This window comes from Puma concolor, chromosome F2 (assembly GCF_028749965.1).
Source record: "Puma concolor isolate L17-30 chromosome F2, mPumCon1.1.hap2, whole genome shotgun sequence".
In the NCBI taxonomy this organism is placed as follows: domain Eukaryota; kingdom Metazoa; phylum Chordata; class Mammalia; order Carnivora; family Felidae; genus Puma; species Puma concolor.
This window is the reverse complement of record NC_141684.1, coordinates 71,393,454-71,421,370: the sequence shown is the minus strand read 5'-3', so window position 1 is coordinate 71,421,370 and position 27,917 is coordinate 71,393,454. Positions and strand designations below refer to the sequence as shown.

Sequence of the window (27,917 nt, the reverse complement as noted above, 5' to 3'; positions counted from 1 at the left end):
AGCCTTAGCAAGCGTGAAGGTGACATTGCAGCGGGCTCAGATGCAGATGGGAGGTGAGGCTCAGAGACTGAGAATAGAAACAATTATCATGGAGGGTTTGTCTGTGAAGGTGGAGGAGATCTTTGTATCTGGAGCCGTATGTGTTTTTACTGTAGCTTTTGTTTTATTTTGCTTTTCTTCATCGTTGTCTTCCTCTGCTCTTTATCCTTTTCTTCATCGTCTTCCTCTTTTATTGGAAAATGAGGAAAGGGGGATCTTTCAAGACTAATAGCACAGATCCAGTAAAGAGGGCAAATTTGAAGACATAGAAATGGGAATAAATAGTAACCTAATTAGTAACCTAACCAAGCAGGTGCGATGGGTTAGGACCCAGCACCGGAGTGGAGGAGGTTTCTGACTTGCTGAGGAAGCTCCCTCAGCAGTAACCAGACAACTGAATGTGGTTGTGGTGGCCTGGAGCTAGGGGGGCTCGGCTCACATGGGTCTGTTGGCTACCATTTTCCCCAGGAAGTAGGCAAGTCCTACCAATGAGATCAAAGTGGTGTTCAGGGGGTGGTTTGGATAAGGTGACATGGAGGTGTGTGGATTAAAATTTGTGGAAAGTTGGGGAGGGTTTGAAATTGCTTTGGGGGGAAACATAGGTGTAAGACAGTATTGAGAGGAGAGGTAGGAGAGGTGCTAAGGTGCTAAGGAGTATACAGTGACCTCCATGCTACCGGGTAGCGTGAGCTGCATTTCTCATTAGCTACCAGGCTGACCCGGACGAGCCATATTGTTGGGCCCAACTAAGGCTGGGATTTGTTGGATTTTATTAGGTAGTTCAGGGTATGGCCAAGAGAAAGATTAAGGGCTTAGCCATGTAATCTCAGTCTGCAGGGAGGGAAATGGAGCTGAGAGGGGCCTCGTGCACAAGGAGGGATGGGTGTTGGCCAGAGATGGCTGTAAGGAGACAAAGACATCCAGTCACTGACCAAAATGCTCAGGAGTCATCGCCCTGAGTCCTTGCCCTGTCATTGGACATAGAAGAAAGAGGATGAATGGTGGCACAACACCTCGGAGAATGCCAGAAGGAACAGGAACGAGACTGCAGGTGGTGGTGTAGCTTTGCAAAGGGGTACTCAGTGGGGCAGGTAGCATGCTTGCGGTTTACATTCTCGGGGCCTCACTCAGAGGCAGGCCAAAGATAAATGTCCAGCGCGTACTCCCTGAATGAAGAATGAATGAAAGAACAGGGCTCAAAATTAATGGAAATATTTTCATAAGAATTCACCTACCTCAGGCGGTTATTCTTCTGGTGAGGCTTTGATGTTTGACTAAAATCATAGTTCCGCCTATTGATCTGGATGCGTTATTGTAAAATCTGACTTCTGTGTTATTTTGAAAGTCAGTCAGGGGCCTTTCATTTGAACCAAAGTAAAGCAATAATCCAAGTGAAAGCACAGTAACCCTTTATGTGGCTTGAACTATAGACAGACATAAAGCATCATCCAAGTTGAAAAATGAATTGAGGGGCACCTGGGTGTCTCAGTCGGTTAAGCGTCCGACTTCGGCTCAGGTCATGATCTCACACTCTGTGAGTTTGAGCCCCGCATCGGGCTCTGTGCTGACAGCTCAGAGCCTGGAGCCTGCTTCAGATTCCGTGTCTGCCCCTCCCCTGCTCATGCTCTGTCTCAAAAATAAATAAAAACATCAAAACAAAATTAAAAAAAAAAAAAAGAAAAATGAATTGAATGAATTGCAGTGTTGCAAATGGAGGAACGGGGAAGGTGTCTGTGGGTTGGTTCTAGGAAGGGAACACTGCTTTCTTGCAGGTACACTTTAGGATACCTGCTGTGTATTCTACCCTTGTGGAGGGTAGAATGAGGCGGGATAGCTGGTTCCCACCAGAGATACACAAAGTTGCTGGAGGAGCATTCTTACTAAGCAGCATATCTCCTTTCCCCGGGGCTTCTTCATCACCTGCTTCCCAGCACTTCTCAACTTCCAGAGTTTCCCATTTGCTTCTGTTTCATTGTCTGTGTCAGCCCCCACCACCTCTGCAATCAAGGATCCTCTGACTGGGTCAGTCCTGTGGCCCAACACCTAGACTGATCCCCAGCTTCGAGAAGGCATAATTCTAACTTGACTACTGAGTCTTGGCATCCCCTCTCCAATGTATGAACAGCTCCAGAGGTGACAGACAGAGGTCATGATAGTAACTTCCTTCTCTTTCATGTAAGTGCCTTGAAGCCAGAGATTTTTTTCTTTCTCAGCATACACCGTGCGCTCGAACCTTGTGAAAGAACGTATCGTATGACATAGACACTGAAAAATGTGAAGTGGAAAAGCAGGATGGCCTCAGTTCCCCAACGTGGAATTTCTGAAATGTTTTCCTGTCCCCCCCCCCCGATCATTTTTCAGAGACGAAGACAGATATTCCTAAACTGAAAGCTATTCTCTATTAAGCACTATTATTCTCTCATACGTAAGACACTTCATGAACTCTTTTAAACCTTTAAGATATTGAGTGAACTAGGGAACAGAATCAGGAATGTGGTTGGAAATGAGCCGCACCTGACAAATGCTTACAGCTCGTCTTGAAGTAGACAGAAGCAGGTTTCTGCAGTGTTGGCTTTGGAGCAATGCTTTCTTTCTTAAAAAATAAAATTAATGTTTATTTATTTTTGAGAGAGAGAGAGAGAGAGACAGAGACAGAGCTTGAGTGGGGAGGGGCAGAGAGAGAGGGAGACACAGAATCCAAAGCAGGCTCTAGGCTCTGAGCTGTCAGCACAGAGCCCGATGCGGGTCTTGAACCCACGGACCTCGAGATCGTGACCTGAACCTCCAGATGCCCCTGGAGCAGTGCTTTCAAATTTTAACTTGTGCACAAAGCAGCAGGATCTTGTTAAAATGCAGCTTCTGATTCCATAGGTCTGGGGTGAGCCTGAGACTCTGCATTTCTAACCAGCTCTCAGGTGGTGTCCATAGGGCTGGTCTGACGACACGCTTTAAATGGCAAGGCCCTGAACTGTAGGATTTTTCCCACAAGCCAGAGCGGATACGGATGTTTTTGGATTTGTCCCGAGCCTTCTTGAAAAACGAACTTTTCAGGTGTTTGGGATTTAAAAAATATATAGATTTTTAAAAATAGATGCCTTTTAAAAATAGATTTAAAAATAGATCAGAATAGATTATTCTGCCCACGTTATAAATAAAGTGACTCAAGTATGCAGAGATTAAATGATTTAGGCCAGATTACAGAGCTAGTAGGTGGAAAAGTGTTTTAATTCTTTCCAAGTTAAATGCTCTGTCTCCTTGATCACGACTGTTCTCATGTTACTTGTGTGTTCATTCCTTCATTCATTCCACAAAGGTTATCAAGCACCTTTTGGGGGGCGGGATTTGCCTTTGCTCGAGCTGCTGCAGCTGTCGTGGATATCTGTCCCCATTTCTGCCAGCCCCGATTTCTACCCTGTCTTTAAGATACAGTGGAAAAGCAACTTACTCCCTCCTGCTTGCCATGCACTGTGCTGTCCCCAAACACCACTGTGAGTGGGGAAGATACAGACGTTCGGGAATTCAGGCTCATACAGTAATATCAAAGGAGACCCATGAATATACTGTCATTTAGATCCGTGAACATGCTGTCATTTGACTCAAAAAATAGACTTTTATGAAGAGGTAGTTTCTATCGAGAACGCTAGCCATCCTTTTCAAACTCAGAGCGAATGAGTCATCCTCACTGTCTTAGTTCTTGACAGCTTTTGGCATTTCTCTACCTGCTTCAGGACATTATATCCTAGTTCTACCAAAGCAGCTCCTCTGAGGGTGGGCACCACCAATTTCAGAGGGAGGAGAATAATTAGGAACAAGTAGGAATGCTCTGACACTGGCAGCTCTTTGTGCCGGTCTAATTCTAACGAAAGGTGACTCCATCCAAAGCAGGTGATGCACGCACCTGCAGCCATTTGCAGCGATGCTGTTTTAAGTTATGATTGGGAGCAGAAGAAAACCTCTCCAGAAATATCTGCATGTGAAGAACTTATTTTTTTAATGCTCCCGTGACCATCTCAGAACCCCTGAATCATGCCATTCCTCAAAATTTGGTAAACCGACACACAGAATCTGGAATGACTGTAAGAACAGCTGACTGGTTCGGGTATAGATTGGGTCCTAAGACATCTCTAGACCTCACTCTGATGCTTGGGGTTCCTATGCAGGACTTGGGCCCAACAACACTACTTATGACCTTGTAGGTGCCCCAGGGTGGTTCTGCTTATAGGAATTCTTTAGTAAATTGCTCAGTAAAGTTAAAATTCTTTTTTCACGTCGACCGTCTGCTCCATATCTATTTTCTAAATTTGCAGTCTTTGGCTTCCTTCAAAGCCCACTCGGGCTCTCTCTGTCATCAGACAAGTCAGAAGATCATACTCAGGGAAGTGTCAGTGAAAAGATAAACCCTTCCAATTTACATCGTCTCTCCTTGAAAGAGCTCTGAGCACTTTATTATATCTCTTATCTCTCATAGCGCTGTGCAGAAAACGGTAATACGATCTCATTTTACAGCTGAGAAACTTGGAGTTACTCTAACAGGAACGCATAGCTTCCTAAAGAGCGATAAGCCCCTTTGTAAATAAACTAAGCGGATGTCCATTCGCAGCCGCCAGTTTCCAGCGCGGGGTTCCTTGGGTCCCTTCTCCTGTCCCTTCCTCCCCACACCCCTTCCTTGGCTCGTCTTTTGGTGGCTGAGCTGTGTTCTCAGTGAAATCTAATCGGCTCCCTTGCTTCACCCTACTGGACTTGCCCTATCGACCAACTGCACGTCTGTACAGGCATTCCCAGCTATTTGCACAAATGCTGTGCATTTAGAAAAATTATGAAGTATGATTAAATACTCCACTGGTCATTATCGAGGAAGATATAACCACATAACCTATAATTCTTAGAACACTTTCTTTCCTGAATGAAGTTCTATTTTCTTTTCTGATTTCATTCGCTTGCCTAAAAATCACTTTTTTAAAAAATAAATAACAGATGATTGGTGATATTTGGGTTCAGATTCTAGTTGCACAACGAACTAGGAAAATCTTGAGCAAATTAATCAACTTCTCCGAGGCCCAGTTTCTTGATCTGCAAGATGGGATTCATAATACCCACCTCGGAAGGTTATTGTAAGGATTAAACAGAGATAATGCAGGCTGAATACTACTCAGTGCCAAACCTGGCCTGCACGAAGCGTTCGGTCAATGGTTGCGGTGGCGGCCAATGACAGTGACTGTGGTGACAATAATTATAACCAGCTGTGGAGATGGAAGACTCTCCTGTAGGTGATGATTCTAAAAATATCCAAATAAAGCGTGTGTTGAAAACTTCTTCAAAACCTCCTCAGACAGATTTCAGATGTGGCCAACAAGGTTTACTGAACGCCGAGTGGGATTTTTGTGCAAACTAGAACAGCCTTGGTGGCTACAGACTGGGCAGTAGCATCCTCTGCAGCGTGAAACTACTCTCTGAGCACAGATCATGTGCAGCGATAAGACATTTTAAATAAACTAAAACACGCCAACAATGACACAGGAAAATAGTTATTATGTAGCACCTGGCAGATCTGAATGCAACATTTAGAAACTTGCAGAAGTACAGGGGCTCCCGAGTGGCTCAGTGGGTTGAGCATCTGACTTCGGCTCAGGTCATGAACTCATGGATCCTGAGTTCAAGTCCCATGTCAGGCTCTGTGCTGACAGGTCAGAGCCTGGAACCTGCTTTGGATCCTGTGTTTCCTTCTCTCTCTGCACCTCCCCTGCTTGCTTGCTTGCTCTCTCTCTCTCTCTCTCTCTCTCTCTCAAAAATAAAGATGAAAAATTTTTTAAAAAGAAGAAACTTACAGAAGTATAAAATATTTTCAAAAGATAACTCTTTTTGACTCTCAAGATCTAAAGGTTTTGGTCACATACTAACTTCAGGAAAGGCATTCCATACCTGGCCAGCTGTTGTCATTTGTAGTATTTTTATGCTTTTCTAGAAGGAGGTAAAAACCAATGATGAGGCAGAGAGGGACTTAGACTATGTGAGTCAATTTAGCTTTACATCTGAATTGGAGAACTGTGAAAAGTGCTTTTCAAGATTTAATGGTTTTTCAGAACAAATGGTGATTGTAACTCAGTCTGGTGGAGTTCATGGAATCTTGGGGCTGAATATATCACCCCATCCAAAATGATTATTTTACAGGTGAATAATGTGAGGCCAGAGAAGCTGAGTGAGGTACTCCATAGCGGCCACCACGAGTCGGTGAGGCAGTGATGAGAAGAAGGACTTAATCCATAGCCTAGCCTTCTTCTTCCAGCTCACTTCTCCCAGGCCCCTTACAAGGAACGGCAAAAACCATCTGCAGTCATAACGTCAGTATTAACCAAGTTAGTAGTAATTTTGCTCTATGTGCAGAAAGAACTTATTTCTTTTTCATCAGGTAGTTACAATTTCTAAAGTTTTTAAAATATCATTTATTCATTTAGGGACAAAATAAAGGTATATGTTAACCTTCCTCTAAATGATAGCAAATTAATGGAGTCTAAACTAATGAAGTTTCTTTCTAGTTAGGATTCAAGCAACAACAGTGGTACTCAGTAAACAGCTCTCAGGTCACATGGGACCTTGTGTGTGTCAAAGGGAAGGTTAAATCAATCAATGCGTGGAATGAGCTTAGAACAATGAATATTGGCAATGGCAGACAGTAATGTTGCTGAAGTCCTTTGAGATGGCTATAAATTTCTTTTTCTTTCTTCCTTTTTTTTTTTTCTTTTTACGGTTCATTTATTTATTTTGAGAGAGAGAGAACATGAGTCAGGGAGAGGCAGAGAGAGAGAGAGGGAGAGAGAGAATCCCAAGCAGGCTCCGTGCTGTCAGCATGGGGCTCAATCCCACGAACCATGAGATCATGACCTGAGCTAAAACCAAGAGTTGGACGCTTGACAATCTGAGCCACCCAGGCACCCCTAAGATGGCTGTGATTTTTCAATGAGGATTAGAGTATTATTCTAGGCTCAGCCATAGGCATGATGGAGTATATGAAGGGCTAGACCAATGTTGCCCAACAGAAATATAATGGGAGCCACATACGTTAAACTGTTTGAGTTGTCTTGTAGCCACATTCCAAAAATAAATAAGTGTAATTAATTTTAGTGATGTTTTTATCTAACCCAATATATACAAAAATTATGATTCCAATATGTAATTTTGAAAAGTATTGAGATACTTTATTCTTTTTCTAATACTGTCTTCAAAATCCAGCCGATCTCAATTCAGATTGGCCCAATCTCAGGTCCTCAAGAGTCACGTGCAGTTAGGGCTCTGTATTGGACAGTGTTGCTCTACTCCTATTTACTTGTGAGGCTAATTTCACAAAAGCAACGGCCTCCAGCCTTTCTGAAGGTGTGTGTAGTTTTTCTTGGTCTTTCTTCCTTGTTATAAGATCAGTAGTCAGTGCCCAAGCCCATCACAGCAAAATAGAAATACATTATACATTTAAATTGAGTTATAGTACATAAAAGGCAAAAACTAAGCTGAATGTTTAGCTCACTCTAAAAATAGTTCACTTCAAAAGTAATAGAATATTTTTCTTGGATCAGTTTCCTTCTATTTCCAGTTCAGTAAATTGTGGCAAATTGTATTGCCAGAGTAGAGGGAGGTTTATTTGTTATTTCTTCACTTTGATGGGGAAAAGGTTTGCTGCTTTATGCGAGAAATACTTGGGCTTATCTTTTAAAAAATGATTTATTGATTTATCCTTCGTGATTTGTTTGGTTCAGTAAACAGTAATTGTTCCCAGTGAAAACAACTATAAATATGTTACGCTGAAAGCTACAGAAATGATTGCTAATCAGATGGAAATTTGTGTTACTTCTAAAAATACAAGGTAAGGCAGTAAGGTTAGCATTCGTGAGCAATAATCTATTTTGAATTTTTTAAATGTTAGTCTTTCTCAATTTTGAAATGTTGGTTCTTCACAATGCATGAGTATACACAATTCTCTCTGGTAAACTTTACAATGAAGCAATTGGAACTTTGAGTTGCATCCATGCTTTGTGGCTACATTTCTGAAAGAATTCAGTGTTCCCAGACCTTAATTTTCTTATCTGCAAAAGGGGTAGAATGAGAAGAGCTAAAAACGAATGGGCATGTTTAGCTGAACACGTTATATGTCTCGTTCATCGAATCCTCTTTATTCCCACCTCGCATGGTATCATTTTACATACGAAGAGGTGGAATTTGCCCAAGATCAGAAAGCCAGTGGTGAAGCCATTATTCAAGCCCAGGCTGGAGCTCCCTGGCAAAAATGTCCTTGATACTTGAAACTACAGGGAGAAAAGGAGGCTTCATGAAATTACTTAGAAGAATTCTCTAATGATACATTTAAAAAAAATATTCTTTCTGTTTAGAAGTCCTTACATAGGCTCATTAGAATATGAGGCAGTTCCATGCTATTCCACAAAACCAAGCCCATCCTTGACTTTAAGCAGTAAAACCAGGGTAATGGAATACTTCCTGATGGAACGATGAGGTTGGTCCCTGGAAAACAGATGGTTAGGACCTGAGATAAATGAGGGTTTGACTTAATTGCCTCTGAGCCTCCTTCTATCTCTGGCCTCCCGTGATGCCTGGTGAATGCCTACGGTTGAAGGGCAAGGTTCCGGTGTCCTCCTCACTTGGGGTCTGCATAGTCAAAGCCAGGCAATGGCAGTTCATCAGTAAGAACGCTATGTAGTGATGGCTTTTGAGATAAAGTAGCTAAACAAAGTTTTGGAAATAAACTTCTGAGAGCAGAAGTCTCAGTCCGATTATTGGTCGATGCAAAATGGACTGGCTCATGGTGAACACTTCCCACCTTTATCTTGTTCTTTCTGGAATTCAGTTGCTTTCATAATCAGTAAAATTCAACCACGGCTAAAGATCTTTGGTGGTACTGAGTGGGGAAAGCTCCAAGCGCTAGAGAACTGAAAGGGAAGGTAGTGGGTGAAAAGAGAGAGGGAAGGGGAGGGAGAGAGGGAGAGAATGAATATAATGGCGGGAAAACAAAATGTTGCTATCAAGGCTGGAATGAAGGCTTTGTTAGGGTAGTTGGCTACACCACTGAGATAACCATGGCGGAAATAGCTCAAATCCCTCCCCTGTCTGCCCTTGGGGTCAAGCTGGCTTCAGTGTCAGAAAGCGGACCCCAGAGAAAAGCCTGAAATGTTTATTTCTGTGAAAGTGTCAAGCTTCTTGTGAGGAGGCAAAGCCACTGAATGGAGAGATTACCACCGAGAATGATCTGGACAAGGAAGTCGCAAGGCGAGAGGCTCCTTAGTGGTCAATGCGCTAAATACACAATTTCTGAGCACTCTGTTTACCCGTGGTGGAGACACTTTTATCAGTGAGCACTTGATCTGTCTTCTTAGAGAGTACTTTGACTCTGCTGAGTGTCCAGAGGGAAACATTTAAGGGGGGTGTTTCTCTTGGGTTCTTTATTTACACCAGGTTTGTAAAAAAAAGCAACGTTTGCTTTCTGTTTCCCCAGTGAATTTCAACTACTTCACAATGCAGCGTGTTCCTTATATTGAATGTCCATTGTGCGACCAGGCACATGGGATGATGTCATGCTGAGAGTAAAAAGGCTATGGTCATTGTCTCAATCAGGGGAAAGGCAGATAAAAAAGAAAACATTAAGTTCCGTTCCTCATGCTCGGCTCCTCCAAATTGATCAATTTTACCAAGACACACAGTGTATTGACTGAGGTAAAAAAGCCTGCATTGTGTCCCTGCTGTCAGTACAGGTATTGAAAGAAATCACACTGATCTAAATTTGACCCCAAGTGGAAGGAGGAAGAGTCACCCGAATGAGCACTGTGAATGATGTCATTGTGTGAACAATAGCCTTTTCCTTCCTTCTTGTCCTTCTAGAGCTAATGCCTCACCTCCTCCGAACACCCTGTCTTCTGGGTGCCTATCACAGTAATCTCATATCTGTGTGTGAGTCTAGCTTGGGGTAACTGAAGCAATATTTCCACAAGAAAACTAAGGTTCCTGAACATTTGCTCAGGAGACATCCTCAAACATTTCTCACTATGAGTGTAAATAAGTGATTTTTGTTTGAAAATTCAATATTTGACATGTTGTGGATCTGTTCTTTTCTTTTTTTTAAGTTTACTTATTTATTTTGAGAGAGAGAGAGCGCAAGCAAGGGAGGGGCAGAAAGAGGGGTACAGAGGATCCAAAGCAGGCTTCTCCCGGACAGCAGAGAGCCTGATGCAGGACTCGAACCCATGAACGGATAGATCATGACCTGAGCTGAAGTCAGACGCTTAACTGACTGAGCCACCCAGGCGCCCTGAATTTTTTTCCACAGTGGCTCCCAAAATAGGGAGGGGAAGTTTGGAAACTAATCTAATTCTCTTTAAAATCACAGACAATAATTTGGATGGATAACAAATTTCGAGATCCAAAAAGACAGAGATAGAGATATGAGCCAAATTTCAGAAGAAGAAATTGGATACTGAACCATGCACCTTCAAGATGAAAGAGGAATGGTTTACCAGCAGCCTATGCAAATATAGCTAAATTTTCCCTCAGCTGTGTTGAGTGAGTGCCAGAAAGGCTAATACAATTTTAGGTGCATTGTCTATGCTTCAACAGAAGCATAGAAAAAGAAAAAAAAAAAAACCGAGAAGCAATAATTTCACTCTATTTTGGGGTGACACCCTGTGGGCAACCAGTTGATGAAGAGATTCAGGAGAACGTCCCAGCAGTAATTTTAGAAACCTTGGCACGAGACGAATCTGGTTAGCCTTGGTGGTGGCAGGAAGAGAGGGCTGAAGGTGTAACCTGACCAACGGGAGGTAGCTCCTCGGTGAGTCACAAACTACACCAGGTGAACCATCACACAAAAGAAATTCTATTTGCGACAAATAAGGAGATCACAGGGAATAACTTCCAAAGTCATGACTTCCCGAGCAAGGGTGGTTAGGTTCCTTTGATTTGGGGTGAGCATAAATATTTAAAAAGAGGCTCCTTGTCACCATATGTGCAGGTGGGCATAGGGTTGCACACGTGCCTATACATATTTTGTGTGTTATGTAAATGAGGCTTGTGTTTCCCCCTGGGGCAGAGATTTTAGTGTTATAATGGGGTGAAGGTAATCGTTGGTAGTTCCAGAGGCCACTCCATGGTCCCGTGTAGGCGCAAGTCTCAAGCTGGTCTGGATGGCCTTGTCCGGCACTCGCTATCACCTGAGGGCCGGGGTCGGGTCTCATTCGCCAACCAGGTAAGCTGGAAAGGAGAGCTTAAGGAAAGATGGGGGAAAAGTGAGTGCAAGCAGGTGAGCACTGATGGCGAGATCTTGGGTTCTAGCTGGCGACAAGGGCACTAGATAAACGCTTAGAGGGTGGTCATGTGAGGGCGTCCGGGTGGCTCAGTTGGTTGAGCCTCTGACTCGTGGTGTCAGCTCAGGTCACCATCGCATGGTTTGTGCATTTGAGCCCCACCTGGAGCTCCGCGCTGGAGGTGCGGAACCTGCTTGGGATTCTCTCTCTGCCTCTCTGCCCCTCTGCTGCTTGAGCCCATGTGCTCTCTCTCTCTCTCTCGCTCAAAATTAATAAATGAGCTTAAAAAGGGGGGGTGGTGGGGCGCCTGGGTGGCGCAGTCGGTTAAGCGTCCGACTTCAGCCAGGTCACGATCTCGCGGTCAGGCTCTGGGCTGATGGCTCAGAGCCTGGAGCCTGTTTCTGATTCTGTGTCTCCCTCTCTCTCTGCCCCTCCCCCGTTCATGCTCTGTCTCTCTCTGTCCCAAAAATAAATAAACGTTAAAAAAAAAAAAAAGGGGGGGGTGGTTATGTGGACCAGGCGGATTACATGTACATGGGTGGCTCTAGCAGACAGAACAAGAAACGGTATCTAGAAGTTGCAAAGACAGGTTTGAGTTCAATGTAAAGAAGTTTCTGGGAGAGTTGCCCCTCTAGAGCAGCATGGAGGACTGGGGTTCTCAATTTGGATTGATTCAAGAAGAGGCTGCACGGCCCCTTACTGAATACTCCCTGTTGGGTTCATCTCGAGGGGTCACTGCGGTGCCTTGTCACTCTGTGGTTGGGACCTCCCTTGCCACGTTGTAAACGAGAAGCAACCAGCTCGAAAGTAGGGAAGTGCAGTGCAAGGCCCCCGAAGTGGGACAGCCAGCAGCAGGATCTTCCGCGCTCACCAGGGCCTGAGGACAAGGCAGTTAGGCAGCTGCCTGAGGGGCCACACTTCAGGAGGTGTTTTCTTCCTGCTTATGGCAATGCTTCGGCTCTCAGCTTTGCTATAAACCTATAAATCTATTGCCCCCCCCCCACACACACACACCGGACCCTTCATGAAAGCAGAGGGAAATGCATAGCAAATGTGTCAAACAGCTGAGCCACACTGCAAGCGGGGGCTTCCTCCGTCCTGTCCCGGGACCACATGAAGCCATCTCACTTTCAAAGCTTAGGCTTGGCACCCAAAGTGGGACTGTGCCTGGAGTCACAGTAGAGTTAGAGTAAAAATCTATTGTTTTGAGACAATTGTACTAATTTGCTTCTTGATTTCTTTAAACTTTCTACGATACGTGCATATCCTGAATGGACATAAGAATCTGGGGCCGGGTGGGGGGGGGGGAGTTATTTTTACAGTGAGGTAAAACTAAGGAACACTAAATAGTTCAGATAAACAGCTCTGCAGCCCTAGGTATGCCTGGAACTGGCATGATGGTGACAACCCTGTCCTCTATTTGTGTTGCCTTTTCTATGTTACTTGTCCGTCCCCCAGTTCCACCCCTCCCCCTCCCCCATCTATAAAATGGAGATAATAGCATCACTCCTCAGGGGTGTGAAAATGAAGTAAGCTAATACATCTAAAGAACTTACAACAATACCAGGTGCACACAAAACAAGTTGTTAGTGTAATTATATATTGTTCTGGGGGTCATTTCGACCACCCCGGGTTTAATACGTTTCCAGGACACACAGGTCCCAGAAAAGCTGTTATACTCAGTTGTGGTTTGTTACAGCAAAAGAATACAGATTAAAATCAGCAAGGGAGAAAGGTGCATTGGGTGAGGTCCAGGTGCACAGGACCAGTCGCTGGCTTCCGGTTGTCCTGATAGAGTTTCATTCTCCCAGCAACATGTGACAACATGCACCAAGTGTGACCAATCAGGGAAACTCACCCACACGGTGGTGTCCAGGATTTCTACTGGCTGACAGGGGTCAGTCACACAGACCTGCAGTCTTCGATTCCTCCTTCCCTACCTGCCCCCACAAGAGGTCACACTGATACAGGGTGACTCCAAACCCAGACATACAGAAAAGGCATTCACAAGAAGTCACATTTTTAGCATCAACTATATGGCATGGTGCACAGTCTCAAGCATGCAGAGACATTTTATCAGGCAGGATACCCCAAGGGTTCAGAAGAGCCAGTCCAGGGATAGTCCTGAAGGTTTGGGCAACTCAGGCCTTCTGAGTTCACATTTTATTGCGTGTCGTATGTAAATTTTGCTTGTCTGGACAATCAAGTTCAACCATTTTAATGTTTTAAATATTTTTGTAATGTTTTTCTTTATTTTTGAGAGAGAGAGGGAGAGAGAGAGAGAGAGAGTGAGGGAATGGCAGAGAGAGAGGGAGACACAGAATCTGAGGTAGGCTCCAGGCTCTGAGCTGTCAGCACACAGCCCGACACGGGGCTCGAACTTGTGAACTGTGAGATCGTGACCTGAACCAAAGTCAGACACTTAGCTGACTGAGCCACCCAGGCACCCCTTAATTTTTTTTTTTTTTTTAGCATGTGAACATTTATTGAATGTATATTGCACACCTATCTCTTATAACCTCTCTATATACTGGAAAATAACTTCAGTTCACATTGTAAACCCAAAATAGAAACTGTTATCATCTGATATGAGGGGGCTTATCAGAAACTACGGATTGCTATTACTGCACTATGGTGACAGAATGCTCTGAAAATTTTGATTGAAATTACACATCAAATGCTTTACAAATATGATTAGCTTTAGTCCTTATCAATAGCAGTGGGAAGTAGGTAATAGTTCTGTGTTACAGGTGACAGAATAAAGGTCCAGAGAGTTTTAAGAACCTGTCCAAGGCTCCTCAGCCAGTAAAGGGCAGAGTCTACATTTACCAATCCGATTCCAAACCTTGTGGTCTTAACATCATGCATGATAGTTTCCTATGATCTTGAGAAACATGGGCATTTATTAGTATGACCAGTTGGTGCTCAATGTCAAATAAAAAATATTTTAGTTGATAATGGGCAGAAAAAATATGATTTTATGTTTTAAGTATTTGGGAGAATTAACTAAAAAATTCAAAGAAAGGAGGTGATTCAACTAGCCGTAATCACCCTCCATGGATGTTATTACTAATCGTAACCATTTATTACATCTCTTTCTCAATGAATCTAGTGTTGTAATTTTTCTTTTCTACTGGTAGAGGAGAATAAGAGAAGTAATTTTTGTATTCCACCCTTGAGTACTAAATACTAAAAAGTATTTGGGAACATTAAAAAAATCCGGTGTTCATTCGACTTGATGCATCTCAAGATCCGTAGAATGTTTAGACACTGGGGCAGCCTTGTGGTAGAACACACATGTTGCTTTGACCACCAGAAAAGATCTTGGCAAAGAGGCTTTCAAGATGCCTCTCCCCATAAATATGTGGTGTAGAATGCAAAAAAGCCAGCATGAGAGAGATAGAAAAAAAGAGGGGGATTATATTGTTATTCTGAGTGTTTGGATTCATAAGGGGAACTTAAAATCTGAATGCCTTCCAAGGTTCCAAAATTGTTGCCTCCATGAATGGTCTGTAATTGCTTCTTTCTCCTTCCCCTATTATTAGATCTCAGTCTGTGGTAGAAGCTGGGACCCTGAAACACGAAGAGAAGGGAGAGAACGAGAACACTCAGCCACTCCTGGCTCTGGACTGAACCCCGGCTCACCCCACGCTCCCGCAGATCGCCAGCCCTCAGTGGTATCAGCCACCCGGGAAGCACAGGCGCAACTGACCCACACAGACACGTGCGTTCGCTTGACATGAGGCCCTCCACTCTGCCACCTAGTAATGACTGTCACCAGCCATCGGTCTGAGCAGCCAAAGTGAACAGACTTGAGAGATGGTTTTTTGTTGTTTTTTTTTCAGTGAGGGGATTGGAGGTGAAGCAAGGCGGTATTCCCCTTTATTTACGGTATTCAACGAATTGAAAAAGGAAAAACTAAATTGATGCACACACTCCTTTAGGACAAGGATTTTTCTGAGGCACCGCAGATACCCTTTCCAGTTTTTGTGATTTAAGATTAAGCGCACTTCCAAGTAGATACACCAGAATTAAGCTGTGCAGACACAGCTGTCAAGCTCAATGTAAGTGCAAAGCCCCAAGACAGTAATCTCTCCAGTGATTTCCATTCTTATTGAATTATTTTCTTTGACCTCATCACCAGCATCGAATTGTTCAGCCTAAGGGCATGTTCTTGTAGGTCCGGCTATTTGCAGAGTTTGCTTATTTGGATATCCTGCAAGAATGATTTCGACGTCACATCTTTCTTTCAGGCCACCAGCTGATTACCATGATCTGACTTTAAAGGAAGACACACACAACTTGAAATATGATTGTTTCATCTTAATAATGTGACTTGTCACAGGCAACATGTATCTGCGGGGGAGGGGGTGGGGTCTCATTGAAAACACATGTCAGTGATGAATGAATCCATTCAAATTGCCTCACTCGGGTCACTACAGCAAAGAAAAGTGCTACTGAAGCATTTAGCGCCCCCCATCCTCCTGCAACCAGTTCAAGGTATGGAGAAGGGACCTGGCTGTTGCTGAGAGGGTACATATCAATCCTGGAGGAAGACCCTTAAAGATGGCTAAATATGCAAATACTGAAAATAGATTAGGATTGCGGGATAAAATGCCAAAGATCATTTTATTTCTTTGTCTGTTCTCCTTAGAAATGGAGTCCCCAACTATCCAAAGGAAATGAAATAAAAGTGAATAGGATACGATATCCTTACTTGGGCCATGTTTCCCCAGATGAGTTGTATGTTTTTACATATATTTTATGCTCCCAGCCATCTGCATGACATGGGCATTTATTAGTATGACCAGTTGGTGCTCAATGTCAAATAAAAAATATTTGAGTTGATAATGGGCAGAAAAATATGATTTTATGTTTTAAGTGTTTGGGAGAATTAACTAAAAAATTCAAAGACAGGAGGTGATTCACCTGGCCATAATCACCCTCCATGGATATTACTAATCGTAACCATTTATTACATCTCTTTCTCAATGAATCTAGTATTTTAGGTTTTTTTTCTACTGGTAGAGGGGAATAAGAAGTAATTTTTGTATTCCACCCTTGAAATAAAATTTAAATAGAATTAAAAATATTTCTCAACCAACTGTATCACAGTACAAGTAAAGCCAATTCATTTTATGTAGACATTTCAAATAACAAAATAGTAACACTGAAAATCATTCTACCAATGCAGTGACCAAAATGCTTTCCTTATATTCCATGACAGAGGGAAGAAAGATAAAGAATTAAAGTGAATTAGAAAATCCATTTTATTACTTGTGTTTATAAAATAGTTGAGGGATCCAAGTGTTTAAAACGGTATCGGAGTCGATTATTGCCAACACTTTACAACAGTAAGGATAACTCTGGCTTTTCAATTGGCAACATTTAGAACCTACTGTAGTGACCTGATTTGAAATACCATATTATAATTATTAAGTCAAGAGCTAGTTTTTACTCTAGTCCGTGATTTCATTAAATGAACGTAAGATGATGGTTTAACACTGACAACTCATGCTTTAAATTTCTTTATGTGTATGCGGTATACATGTAAGAACCAAATTCAGTAAGTGACATGAATATTCTTACAGGAGCATTGGATTGTGTTGTCCTTTGTCAGTCATTTCTTCCGTTCAATAAATACTGAAGGACACAACACCTTTTTATTTTCAAGAGTTTGCTTTTTCTTCTGGACTTTGGTAATTTCGATACTTTCCTCATGTGCTTCTTCATCTATTTTAGTGGGATTGTTTTGGCAAAACAGACGGGAACAAAATATCTTGCAAACCCTTCTCACTGGAAGCTCACGTCAAGCCAAAAGGGTCCATTTCAACGTTAAAGAACTCTTTTTAAAAGACATAAAGCATCCCTCTTTGTCCTTAAATGGAAAGGAAGCACAAGTGTTTTTTTCTACCCGTGAATGAGATTTGGTAACTGCTGTGTCATTTCTTCAGCATTTTTGTCCGTATTGGCTTAAAATTCAGGTACATGAATATCATTACATTCACATAGCTATCATTTCTAGTTTGGACTGGAAACATGCAATATTTAATGCATTAATACTCTTCTAAGTTTGATCATCTTTGGAATAAGGAGGCAAAACCATTTTTCAACTGTTATTTCTACGCCGTGCGTAACATTAAAGCTAAACTATGGACAACGATTGCTACTTCAAAGCTATATTTAAATGGCAGAAGTTTCTCAAGCCAGGGAAACACAAGAATCTTCCAAACTCTGTCCAAGAGGAAGGCGATCTGGACATCCTAAACGCAGGACTAAGATCCTGGCATTCTTGAGGTCTTTCACTCTGCCATCCTTCATATTTTTACAAAATTGTGGTGGGGACCCACCTAAGGACCTCCTCACTCACGTGGATCTACAACAGGCAAGGAGACTCTGGGTTCCAGCCCTTTCTCAGACGGCAAAGAGGCCAAGGAGCCCGATGTCCTAGCAGCCACCTCGCTATTTGATCCTGAGAGAACGTTTTTACTCCGAGAAATGTTACTTTTTCAAGTCCTAATTCTTGGCATTAAAAAAATTTTCATGTGGCACTTTCATACCTCGATATAAAATAATTCCATGTCTTCTTTCAGTGTGAAAAGTTCCTCTCAGAAAGACAGAGTCTCTACCATTTGCATGGTGAGGAGAGAAATTAAGACACCGTCTTTCAATGACGATTTGAAATAGCAAATGGACTCAGTTGGTAGGAAGCAGTACAGTCCGCAGACATCAGCACAATTACATCTTTCTCCTTTGTAGTAGGAAAATATAATTGCTTCTTTTATGAGTGTCTTTCACTAAAAATAATTAAAAGAGGGAAGTATGGGTTCACGGGGAAAGTTACCATTGAACAGCATTTACACAGCTCGTTATCAAAATCAACAAAAAAGTAGTGGTACGTGATGACAAAATTGCCTAGCTACCCTAGAAAAATATAATTGCATAGAAAGATTACAAGCTAAAGCGATCCATTCACAGTTTCTACATATCTTCTCATTGTACACTGATTTCGGCCTCTTCTAAGTGGAGAAAGCATCTTTGGCTGACAAGGTAGAAGCTATCCCGTATTCACCTGAAAATGTGGCATCAGATGGGTGCCGTCATGGGAGGAAGTAGAGCAGAGTACTTTCTACATGAACTGCAGCAAGGCAAATATTCCTTTTAGTGTCTTCTAATCCTAGGAGGAGCCTCAGAATTTTTCGGGCTGCAAGTCAAAGGAATCAAGGGCCTCAGACTTGGAACCTGTGTCCCTACACCCAAGGAGATGGAAGCGGAAAGGCAGCCTCTCTCCAGTGTGTTCCAAGCCTGTACAACATACTAAATCGCAGGCAGGCTCTGTCTCTGCTGGGGGGTCAGCTCTGGGTGCCACACGTCCACGATGAATATCAGCCGGAAAGACGCAGCGTCCTGCCATACCTCGTGCTCAAAAGAGTCATCAAAGATGAGCACCTTGCCTTCTTCCCACGTCCTGGAACAGAAAAACATGGGTTCAGATGTCTGAGAATCAACCCATGGCTATGTGCAGATGGGCACTTTCATGATAACCTTTGGGAGATGACCAGATAACTGGAACGCAAAGCCAGCATTTATTCTCTCCTTGGTGATTAAGAAAGAATTTAAGGATTCTTACCATGAATACAATTTTTGATGCTGAGCCCTGAACGTGAACACAGGGCAGGGGACTGGTGATAAGAGCATACTGACCTCACCACAGGCTTTGCAATTATTCTTGGAACAAGCCTAGGTGTGGCTTGTAGAGTCAGGCAAGCAGTGAAAGGCGTGCCCCGGTGGCTCAAGCCCACATGACTTCCTGGTCAATGACTGCGTGCTGTCCTCCCTTGGCCTTTCAGAGACTGGTCTAGACCTATGGGCAGCACCTGGGTATCTTCATGCCCCGTAGGATACCTGGAAGGGCGCCAGTGCATCTCCAAATGATTTTCTCAACGCTTTCCGTTGGTTAAAGCTCCATTTCGTGGAAGAAGTCCCATTTTATGGAAAGGCAGATTGGGAATGGATTTTGTTTATATTTTTAATGTCATTTGCAATGCAAGTGGGCTATCCATGGAGTATTTTAAATCAATGCTGCAAAACATTCTTCAGGGCCTCCAACATTACTTCATAAAATATGTGTATAGAAGCTAAGACCTAAACATAGTACTAGTCTAAATAAAGCAATCAAGACAGAAATATGCAGGGGCAATTACACAATGCCTTTCAAATCCAAAGAAAGTTTATTAGTCATGCTAATGTTCTTCTCTTTTTAAAATAGGTATTTACTGCCAATTTATTACATGCTAAGTTACATTTTTAAAATGAAATTATTACTAGGAAATTTTCTTTAGTATTAAAGTTCCATGCAAGCATTTGATATTCTATATTGTGGATTAGCAAAAAATTAAAATCATAGGATAGAAAATGCTAGCTTGATTTCAAGATTTCAGATAACTTGGGGGCTGTCCTGTGCTCTGCATACGTTTGACAGCCTCTCTGGCCTCTACCCACTAGATGCCGGTAGCACTCTCCCACCAGTCATGAGATCCAAAAGTATCCCCAGTCATTGCCAAATGTCCCTGTGGAGTGGTGGTCGGGGTGGGGGGGTGGGTGGTGAGAGGCACATTCATCCCAGACACATTGTATTAATCAGACAATAACATTTCTACGTTATTTAAAGTAAATGATAAACAAATGAATATTTGCCAGTTGAAAGTTCCTTGAAGTTGAGAATCGACCCCTACTTTCCCACTCATCCCCACCTTCCTACCCCATGTCACACGCTGTCTCACACACCTAGCCTAATAGCTTGCATTCAATAAACATGGGCTGCTTGACTCTTCACTATGATTCCTCTTATGGTTCAGAGTTCTACTGGAGTTCCATCCAAGTGAAACCAACAACAGAAATATACAGACACCAGAGCACAAGACAGAGTATATATTATTAAATATTATTAGACACATATTAAAACCAAACTTGAAAAGAAAGGCAAAGTTAAGAAAAGGACAAGAAAAAGGAAGTGGAATGGCCCATCGCTTATACAGTTTGGTGGTGATGTTCTAGGCCTTAGTGTTACTGGTGGGGCTATGCAATGTGTATGGAGGATCGCTGACAAGCCTAAATATAGGCAGCAGATAAGGGGGGCAGTGCACTGACGGGGGAGCGGCAGTACGCCCGTGTGCACAGCAGCATCGCCCATAGCAGCCAAAAGGCGGAAGCAACACAAGTGTCCACGGACCAATGAATGGGTACACAAAATGTGGAACATGCGTACAATGGAGTATCATTCAGCCTTCAATGGGAAGGAAATCCGGACCATGCTACAACATGCACATTATGCTCCGTGAAATAAAGCACTCACACAAGAACAAATATGGTGTGAGTCCACTTACAGGCGGTACCTAGAGCAAATTCACAAAGATGGTAAGAATGATGGGGGCGGGGGTTGTTCAGTGTGTTCAGTTTCACAAGATGAGGAGTCCTGTGGATGGACGGATGTTGGCGATGGCAGCACAGTAGGAACGTACACAGCGCCACTGAACTGTGTGGATATTTAGAAACGGGATGGTAAATTTTATGTTATGTGTTTCACCACTGTTAGAAAAGGAAAAAAAAAAAAGGTGGGGGGAAGGGAAAGGGGAGCATGTGGTGGAAGAGAAAGAGGGAGAGAAACGGCACAGCACAATGGGCAGGTTACAGCCCTGAATGGAAGCAGATTTAAAACCAACTGGCCATTTACTACTGTGTGACCTGGGGGGTCACTCAGCATACAGGAGCCTTTGTGTCTTTATCCGATGAAGGGTAGAGAATATAAAAGAGGAGGAAGGAAAATACAGGAAAAAAAATAGGGAAAAGATAAGAGATAATAACATATGTAAGTGGTATAATGTTACCAAAAATAACCTTGGCTTCACGCCCTATGAATTGGCCTTCATTGAGAAGACAAAAATCTTCCAAGGGGGTGAGATACCAAAAATTTCAGAGACCTGCGAAATACACTTTGTGCTATCATGGCAAGGGTTCTCAAAGTTTTTTTTGAGTGGCAGAGGATCTGGAATCTACTTAAGATACTGGAAGTAATTCAAAGAATGGAACTCAAAATTCTAGGTTGCACAAGATGATATTTTTCACTCGATTCTGATGGGTGTAAGAAAGTCAAAGACTTAGGGATGCTTTACGGGAGAAAATTATTGAGCATCTCATTCATTAACTTACATTCCCCATGAATTGGGAAAAGCTTTTAGTGTTGAAACACACTGGTTTATTCCAGGAACACCAGTGTCTTTAAGGGTGGAATTTGAGTGACCACTGTCTGTGGCTTTTCAGAAATCTTAAGTCAAGTATGGACCAGTGTAAACCATTGATGAAATATTTTTTTTTTTTAACAAAAATCTGGGAGGTATTCTAAAGAGTTGGATTCCTTTAGGGCCCTCAAACTCACGGGGAAGTGTGTCCTGTTATCTTCTCTTTGCCCTTCCATTTTCTTTTTTTTCTTTTTTTTTTTTTTTTTTTAATTTTTTTTAACGTTTATTCATTTTTGGGACAGAGAGAGACAGAGCATGAATGGGGGAGGGGCAGAGAGAGGGAGACACAGAATCTGAAACAGGCTCCAGGCTCTGAGCTGTCAGCACAGAGCCCGACGCGGGGCTCGAACTCACGGACCGTGAGATCGTGACCTGAGCTGAAGTCGGATGCTTAACCGACTGAGCCACCCAGGCGCCCCAGCCCTTCCATTTTCTTTCAGACAGTTTTCCAGAAAAGCTGCCAAGATACCCAATTATTTAATGTAGATTCCTTGTGAATACTTCAAAACTGGCATGTTTCAATCTCTCATGAGAGCTAAAATGACAAAAAGTGTAGCCCTCGTTAACCTGAAAGAGAAAAACAAAAAATCCCATCCAAGCCACGTGCAGGCTGAGGGACTGAGGTTAACTTGAGATAAATGCCTTGCTTGGGAAAGGATGAGGTTTTCCAGAAAAAGCGACAGCTCTAAATCGGTCAAAGGTCTTCAGATCTCTTCTGAATAACAAAGACTCTCACTGCAAGGTGAAGAAAACAGTTTTCAGGCCACTTGCTTTGTGAGCAAAGCTTCACCAAATATGATTAAGTTATACTCCAAGTATGACCTGAAAGGTGCCCTCTGGAGAAAAGATTTTCAGGGTTGCCCTTGAGTTTCCTGAGGGCGCACCCTGCCTTTCTCTCAGGGCTCAGGAGAGCAGGACCAGAGTGGGGGGCTGCACCCTCTGCCCAGATGGCTACCTCATCTGGCTTTGAGAATGCCTTAGCATCGAGAGAAGCACGCCTCTCCCTGGTTTGCAAAAGATGCAAGAATACCTGGTCAAAGACAAAGTAATGTCACATAATTCTTCAGTTTCTCAAATTACTGTAATTATAATTAACGATAATGGTGGCAGTATTGTACCCAACAACCACACTGTGTCACAGAATTATCGTCAACACTAATCATGCTAAACAATGATACTGGGTGCTTATAGAGTCTGCCACCTAAACACTTTATTGATCACATCTCAGTGATCCTTGCTAAAATGTTGAGGTAGGCAAGAGACAGGGTTCTAATTTTCCAGCAGAGGAATCCTATGGAAGCAAGTTCAGATGTCTGCAGTGATACTGCGGGTCTGTGGAAAAAGCGCAAAGTCACCAGCCTTGCTTCATTAGAGCCCAGACCTTCAGCTAGAGATCACGGTACTACTAGGGGACATGCTTAGCGCCTGCGCTGCTGTGGGAGGTGGCCTGGAAGCCATTTAACAGGCTGAGTGGAATACAGAAAAAGGGTCAAAGAGCTCAGCAATAAGGCTACATAACACAGTACTTATTAATCCTGACCTACTGAAGTCCCTCAATTCTGACTGCATTAGAAATCCTGGCACATACTAGAATCGTAACGTAAAACTCTTCTCTCTCTCTCTACCTAATACACGAAGACAGAAATACACACGTGCACAAATGCACATTTTTTTCTATGTATATATGTATGTAGTATCTATCTATCTATCTATCTATCTATCTATCTATCTATCTATCTATCGGCACAAAGCATTTTTCTGGAGGCTAGGACACCTGTGTTCTCGTTCTGACTGCTGCTGACTAGCCATGTGATAAAGCACTTCACCAAGGGGCCTCCATTTCCCCATCGGTACAACGACAGAGATGGAAAGATGGCCTCTAAGGCTCCTTTCCACAGGAAAATTCCCTTAATTCTCTGAGCAGAGTTGCTGGTTAGGACTTCGGTCTTCACACGACATTTCACAGGGCACGCTTAAGCTTCCGTCTGAGAAATGGAGAAACAGTGTTTGCTGCTTTGTTTCAGGTCAACATATCAATTCCAATGAAAGACGGCTGACTTCACAGAGAAGCTCTCCTCCCGACAGATCGTGTGCATATGCACCCCTAGCACATCTCCCAGCCCCTCACAGAGGAGCCCGGCCCGGCTGCCACAGGGCCGCCCTCCCCTCCACAGAGGCCTGGGGACTTCCCCTGTCTCTGTGGAAGCTCTGGACCCCCTCCTCTTGGTCCTGGGTCAACCAGCAGCCGAGAAAGCCAAAAGGGGGCCAAGAAAGAGAAAAGGCAGAGGAAGGCAGACTCATAAGACCCCAGAGGGGATGCCGCTGCCCGGTCCCCACAGACCTCCAGTTCCAGGGTGGGGGCTCGAAGAGGAAAAGGGGAACTGTGGGAGCGGGGTGTGGAGCTCTCCGCTGTGCTCCTGCCGGTCCTCCTTTCTCCGGGATCGCTCCTGGCCCCGCGCCTATCAGATCACAGTCCCCATCTGTATCCGTTCCATCCCTCCACACCCTTGGCCTCCTACCGCGCTCCCCTTTCCTAACTCCTTAAAGCCCCGCCTCCTCCAGGTCACAAGAACCATCTCCAGTGGCGGAGGGGTGCTTGGTCCCACTCCCTGGAAGGTAAGAGACAAAGGTCCCCATTTCTACGGCGATCCCACAAGAGGACAGTAAAAGATCAAACACACGGAGTGCTTTTACCACACAGCACTCTGTAAATACAGTCCGGACTGCGTCTAGGTGGACTGCTTTCACACTCAAAACCACAGAAAGATACACTTTTGTTCTTCTCCCATCTCACAGGTGAGGAAATCAAGGCTTAGAGAGATTATGCAAGTTGTCTAAAGATGGAGTGAAAAGCTTTGGAGGACTGGCCCAGGAACCTCCACATCATTTAATATTGCCATAGCAAAATGGATCCCAACTTTCCCATTTCTCGACCATCACTTCAACAAACGAAATGCTTGCGCACGAGTCGTACTGCATGTGGGAATCGCCATTCCCCGTGCAGGGATCGCTGCGTACCTGCGTGTACAAATGCTAACCAGAACAGCGGTTAAGAGACTTCACTGGACGTTTTTAATTCACCAAGTTGCTCAAGGAAAGGAAGAAAGGGGACAAAATGTTACTATTTCGTAACAAATACTCAGGGAACACATCCAGGTAAAATGCCATGTTCGACCTGCAATCCCAGGTGCGCAGGCTCGGATGGTGACTTATGGACGGGTAAGGTCACGTTACAGTTGGGCTGGAAGACGGTTACGTTCTGTCAAAGAGAAGAGCTATGATGTCCAAAGGAAAATTCTTAGACTTTAGCTTCCTGGACACTTTGTGAAAAAAGAAATGCTGTCTATGAACAATTCATGGTGACTTTAAAAAATTAAGTCTTTCTCTCACTGTTAACATGTTAGCAGGCTTTCCACATAATCTACCTAATTAAAAACTTGAGAGATTAATGGAAAGAGTATGCTACAAAAACACTTGAGGTACGCTGTGGTAGAGGGCCATTATTTCCACAGCAGCAGGAAGAGGCGTCACAGGACTTCTTGCCAACTCATGTCTTCAGCGTGCTGCTGACGTGACACCCATGCACATTTTCCTGACGATCTGGTGGTCCTGTCCAATATTTTTGGCTGGTAAGTTGCAGGCAACAAGCCTGAGTCTCCAGGAGAGCCACACAGTCACTCTTCTTTCCCGCAGCCTGGTTCCAGCACGTCCTGGAGACTCAGTGGAAAGAATTCCCGTGTGCGATCGTCCGGAGCTCAAACAACTTGGCCGCTCCATGAGAGTAACGATGAGTTCTGCTTGCCAGTGGCACATTCATCCGCCGACTCAAGTTCATTCAGCTTTGGGTGGCGATCCTAAACGAGCTCACTTGACAGACCACAAAGCAGGGCTTGTCAGGGATGACACAAATGGCCCGGAAATGGAGATTCTCCAGCTCGCTGCTTGGCCGTGAAGACCAGCCTTCACACTGATTGCCTTTCAAGTCCCAGATGATCTTAATTTTGTAGCCACCACCAACAAAACCCCAAAAGCCCGGAAATGTGTAGTTAGATGCCGTGGGGTTGAGGCGACACAGACTTTCAAACCAGACTGCTTGAGACCAAACCTTCGTTCTGATATTGTAGCGGGTTGAATGGTGGCCTCCCCAAAAAAGTATGTCCACCTGGAACCTGTGAATGTAAGCTTATTTGGAAAAAGAGTCTTTACGGTTGTAATGAAGTGGAAGATCTTGAGATAAGACCCTCCTGGATTAGGCTGGGCCCTAAATCCAATAGTAAGTGTGTTTATAAAGAGAAGGGGAGAAGATATAGGGGGAAGGTGGTGTTGTGTTGGCAGAGGGAGAGATTGGAGCCATGTGTCTACAAGCCGAGAGATACCAAGGAATGCCAGCAGCTACCACAAGCCAGGAGAAAGGCAGGGCACGGACTCTCCCTCAGAGCCTTTAGAAGAAGCCAACCTTCCTGACACCTGACTTTGGACTTCTGGACTCCAGAGCTACGAGACAATGAATTTTCTGTTGTTTAAAGTCATCCGGTTTGTGGTAATTTGTCACGGCAGCCTCAGGAAGCTGACACAAACATCAGCGTTTACTGAGCTGAGTGACCTTGTGGAAGTTACTTGGCATCTTTATACCTCAGTCTCCCCAGTTACAAAAGAGATTTCAATAATCCCTTAGGATTGTTGTGAGGATTAGTTAATAATATAGCGCCTGTGGCATGCTAAGAACTACTTCGTACAGCAAGCACGCTCTCGATCATTACTGTGTTCCTCTTCCTCCACCTCATGGACACAAACATGCGGTATGGAGAAGCATCTGGACAGTATCTTGGGGTATCAAGATCAAACATAATATTGACTTTTTTCTATTGTGCTTCTCTGTGTTTTACAAATTACGTACAAGGAATGTGCATCACATATCAGTTTTACAGTCACAGGGCACTTATTAATGTTAAGTGATCATTTTTATTTGTAACAATAAAAGGCCATGTAGCTGCGAGCTCATCGTCAGATAAAAAGAGCGCGGCTGTTCGTCTGCAGTGACGGAATATTTAAACAAGACGCGTGCTAGCAGGACTCACACGGTGCTGGAGGCACAGCAGTGTGATTATTCACACCTGAGAGCTACGATGCACGAATTGCTACGAGTAACCTCCTCTTTTGGGAGTCGAGAGGCTCTGAAAATTGCTTCCTGTTGCCTAGCGCAAAGGAGCCTGATTTCTTGGTCTACGTGTGTTTCTCTTTCCACACTAATAGTATTTCTACACTAACAGCATGACACTTCCAGGTTTCATATTTCAGTATTTCTGTCTTCAGAGTCTAGAAACTGCCTGTCTCCCATCCAGATACCCAGCTGTTTTCCCTATAGGCATCACACAGTACTTAAATGGCGCCATTTCCCTTATGAAAAACATGAGTTTTGTACCGAAGTACTTGGCCTGACCCAACCGCTCTTGAGTGAAGGCTTACTGAGGATGAGAATGTAACACAACATAAAACTGAAGACAAGGGGCGCAGACAAGGCTGTTGACCAGCCATCATGAGGAGGTGGAAAGGCATCGATGCTGTAGGCTCTTCAGGGAGGAGAGACAGGAAGCACTTCATCCTCTGCAAAATCGCCTCCCTGACCCAACAACAGGTAGGTGGGTGGGGAGCACTCTTAAATTTTATTTTTAAGTTTATTTATTATTTTGAGAGTGAGAGAGCGAGAGAGAGAGCGAGATTCCCAAGCAGGTTCCATGCTGACAGCGCAGATCCCGATGTGCAGCTTGAAGTCACAAACCGTGAGATCATGACCTGAGCTGAAATCAAGAGTCGGACGCGAAACTGACTGAGCCACCCAGGCGCCCCAAGGAAAGCACTTTTTACTAATCGCTGCAAAATACACCATCTGCAAATTACTGTTTTCAACAGGTACTTACAGTCCGTGGAAATTGAGGGGCGGCCAAGTTAGCGTTCTTACTCAAGCTTACCGAGGCTGGTGCAGGAGGGACGCTACTTCCTGTAGGTGAAGACCATTAACCTAATCATGCTTTCAGCTTGAGGGGAGGGCCTGGCAGTCCCTTTCTTTGTCAAGCACGGTCATCAGGCGTTTGCTGGGAGCCTGGCGTGGGGAACGCACTGTGGTTGTGCCGCTGGGGCGGCTCTCCCAGTGCCGCTGCTGCAGTTTGAGCCCTGCTGGGCTTCTTGTTCAAGCTTCCGGCACTCTCTACCTGCTCCCCTTCCTCACTGCCTCACTCTTTCCAGCTGGGCTTCTTGCTGCCTCAGGCCTCGGATGACAAGGATCAGT

General features: G+C 43.9%; 2 protein-coding genes across 5 annotated transcripts in view; one reads left to right on the top strand and one right to left on the bottom strand.

Moving 5' to 3' along the window:
- CLVS1 (clavesin 1) overlaps positions 1-16,991 on the top strand; it is a 174,491-nt gene extending 157,500 nt beyond the window's left edge. The window contains exon 6 of the mRNA XM_025922836.2: positions 14,879-16,991. Coding sequence (XP_025778621.1) covers positions 14,879-14,966 — 88 coding nt within the window. The 3' untranslated portion in view covers positions 14,967-16,991. The remainder of the gene's footprint in view (positions 1-14,878) is intronic.
- ASPH (aspartate beta-hydroxylase) overlaps positions 16,586-27,917 on the bottom strand; it is a 222,155-nt gene continuing 210,823 nt past the window's right edge. For all 4 annotated transcript variants that reach the window (XM_086695803.1, XM_086695807.1, XM_086695804.1 and 1 more), the window contains one exon: positions 16,586-18,801. In XM_086695803.1, coding sequence (XP_086551929.1) covers positions 18,651-18,801 — 151 coding nt within the window. In that variant the 3' untranslated portion in view covers positions 16,586-18,650. The remainder of the gene's footprint in view (positions 18,802-27,917) is intronic.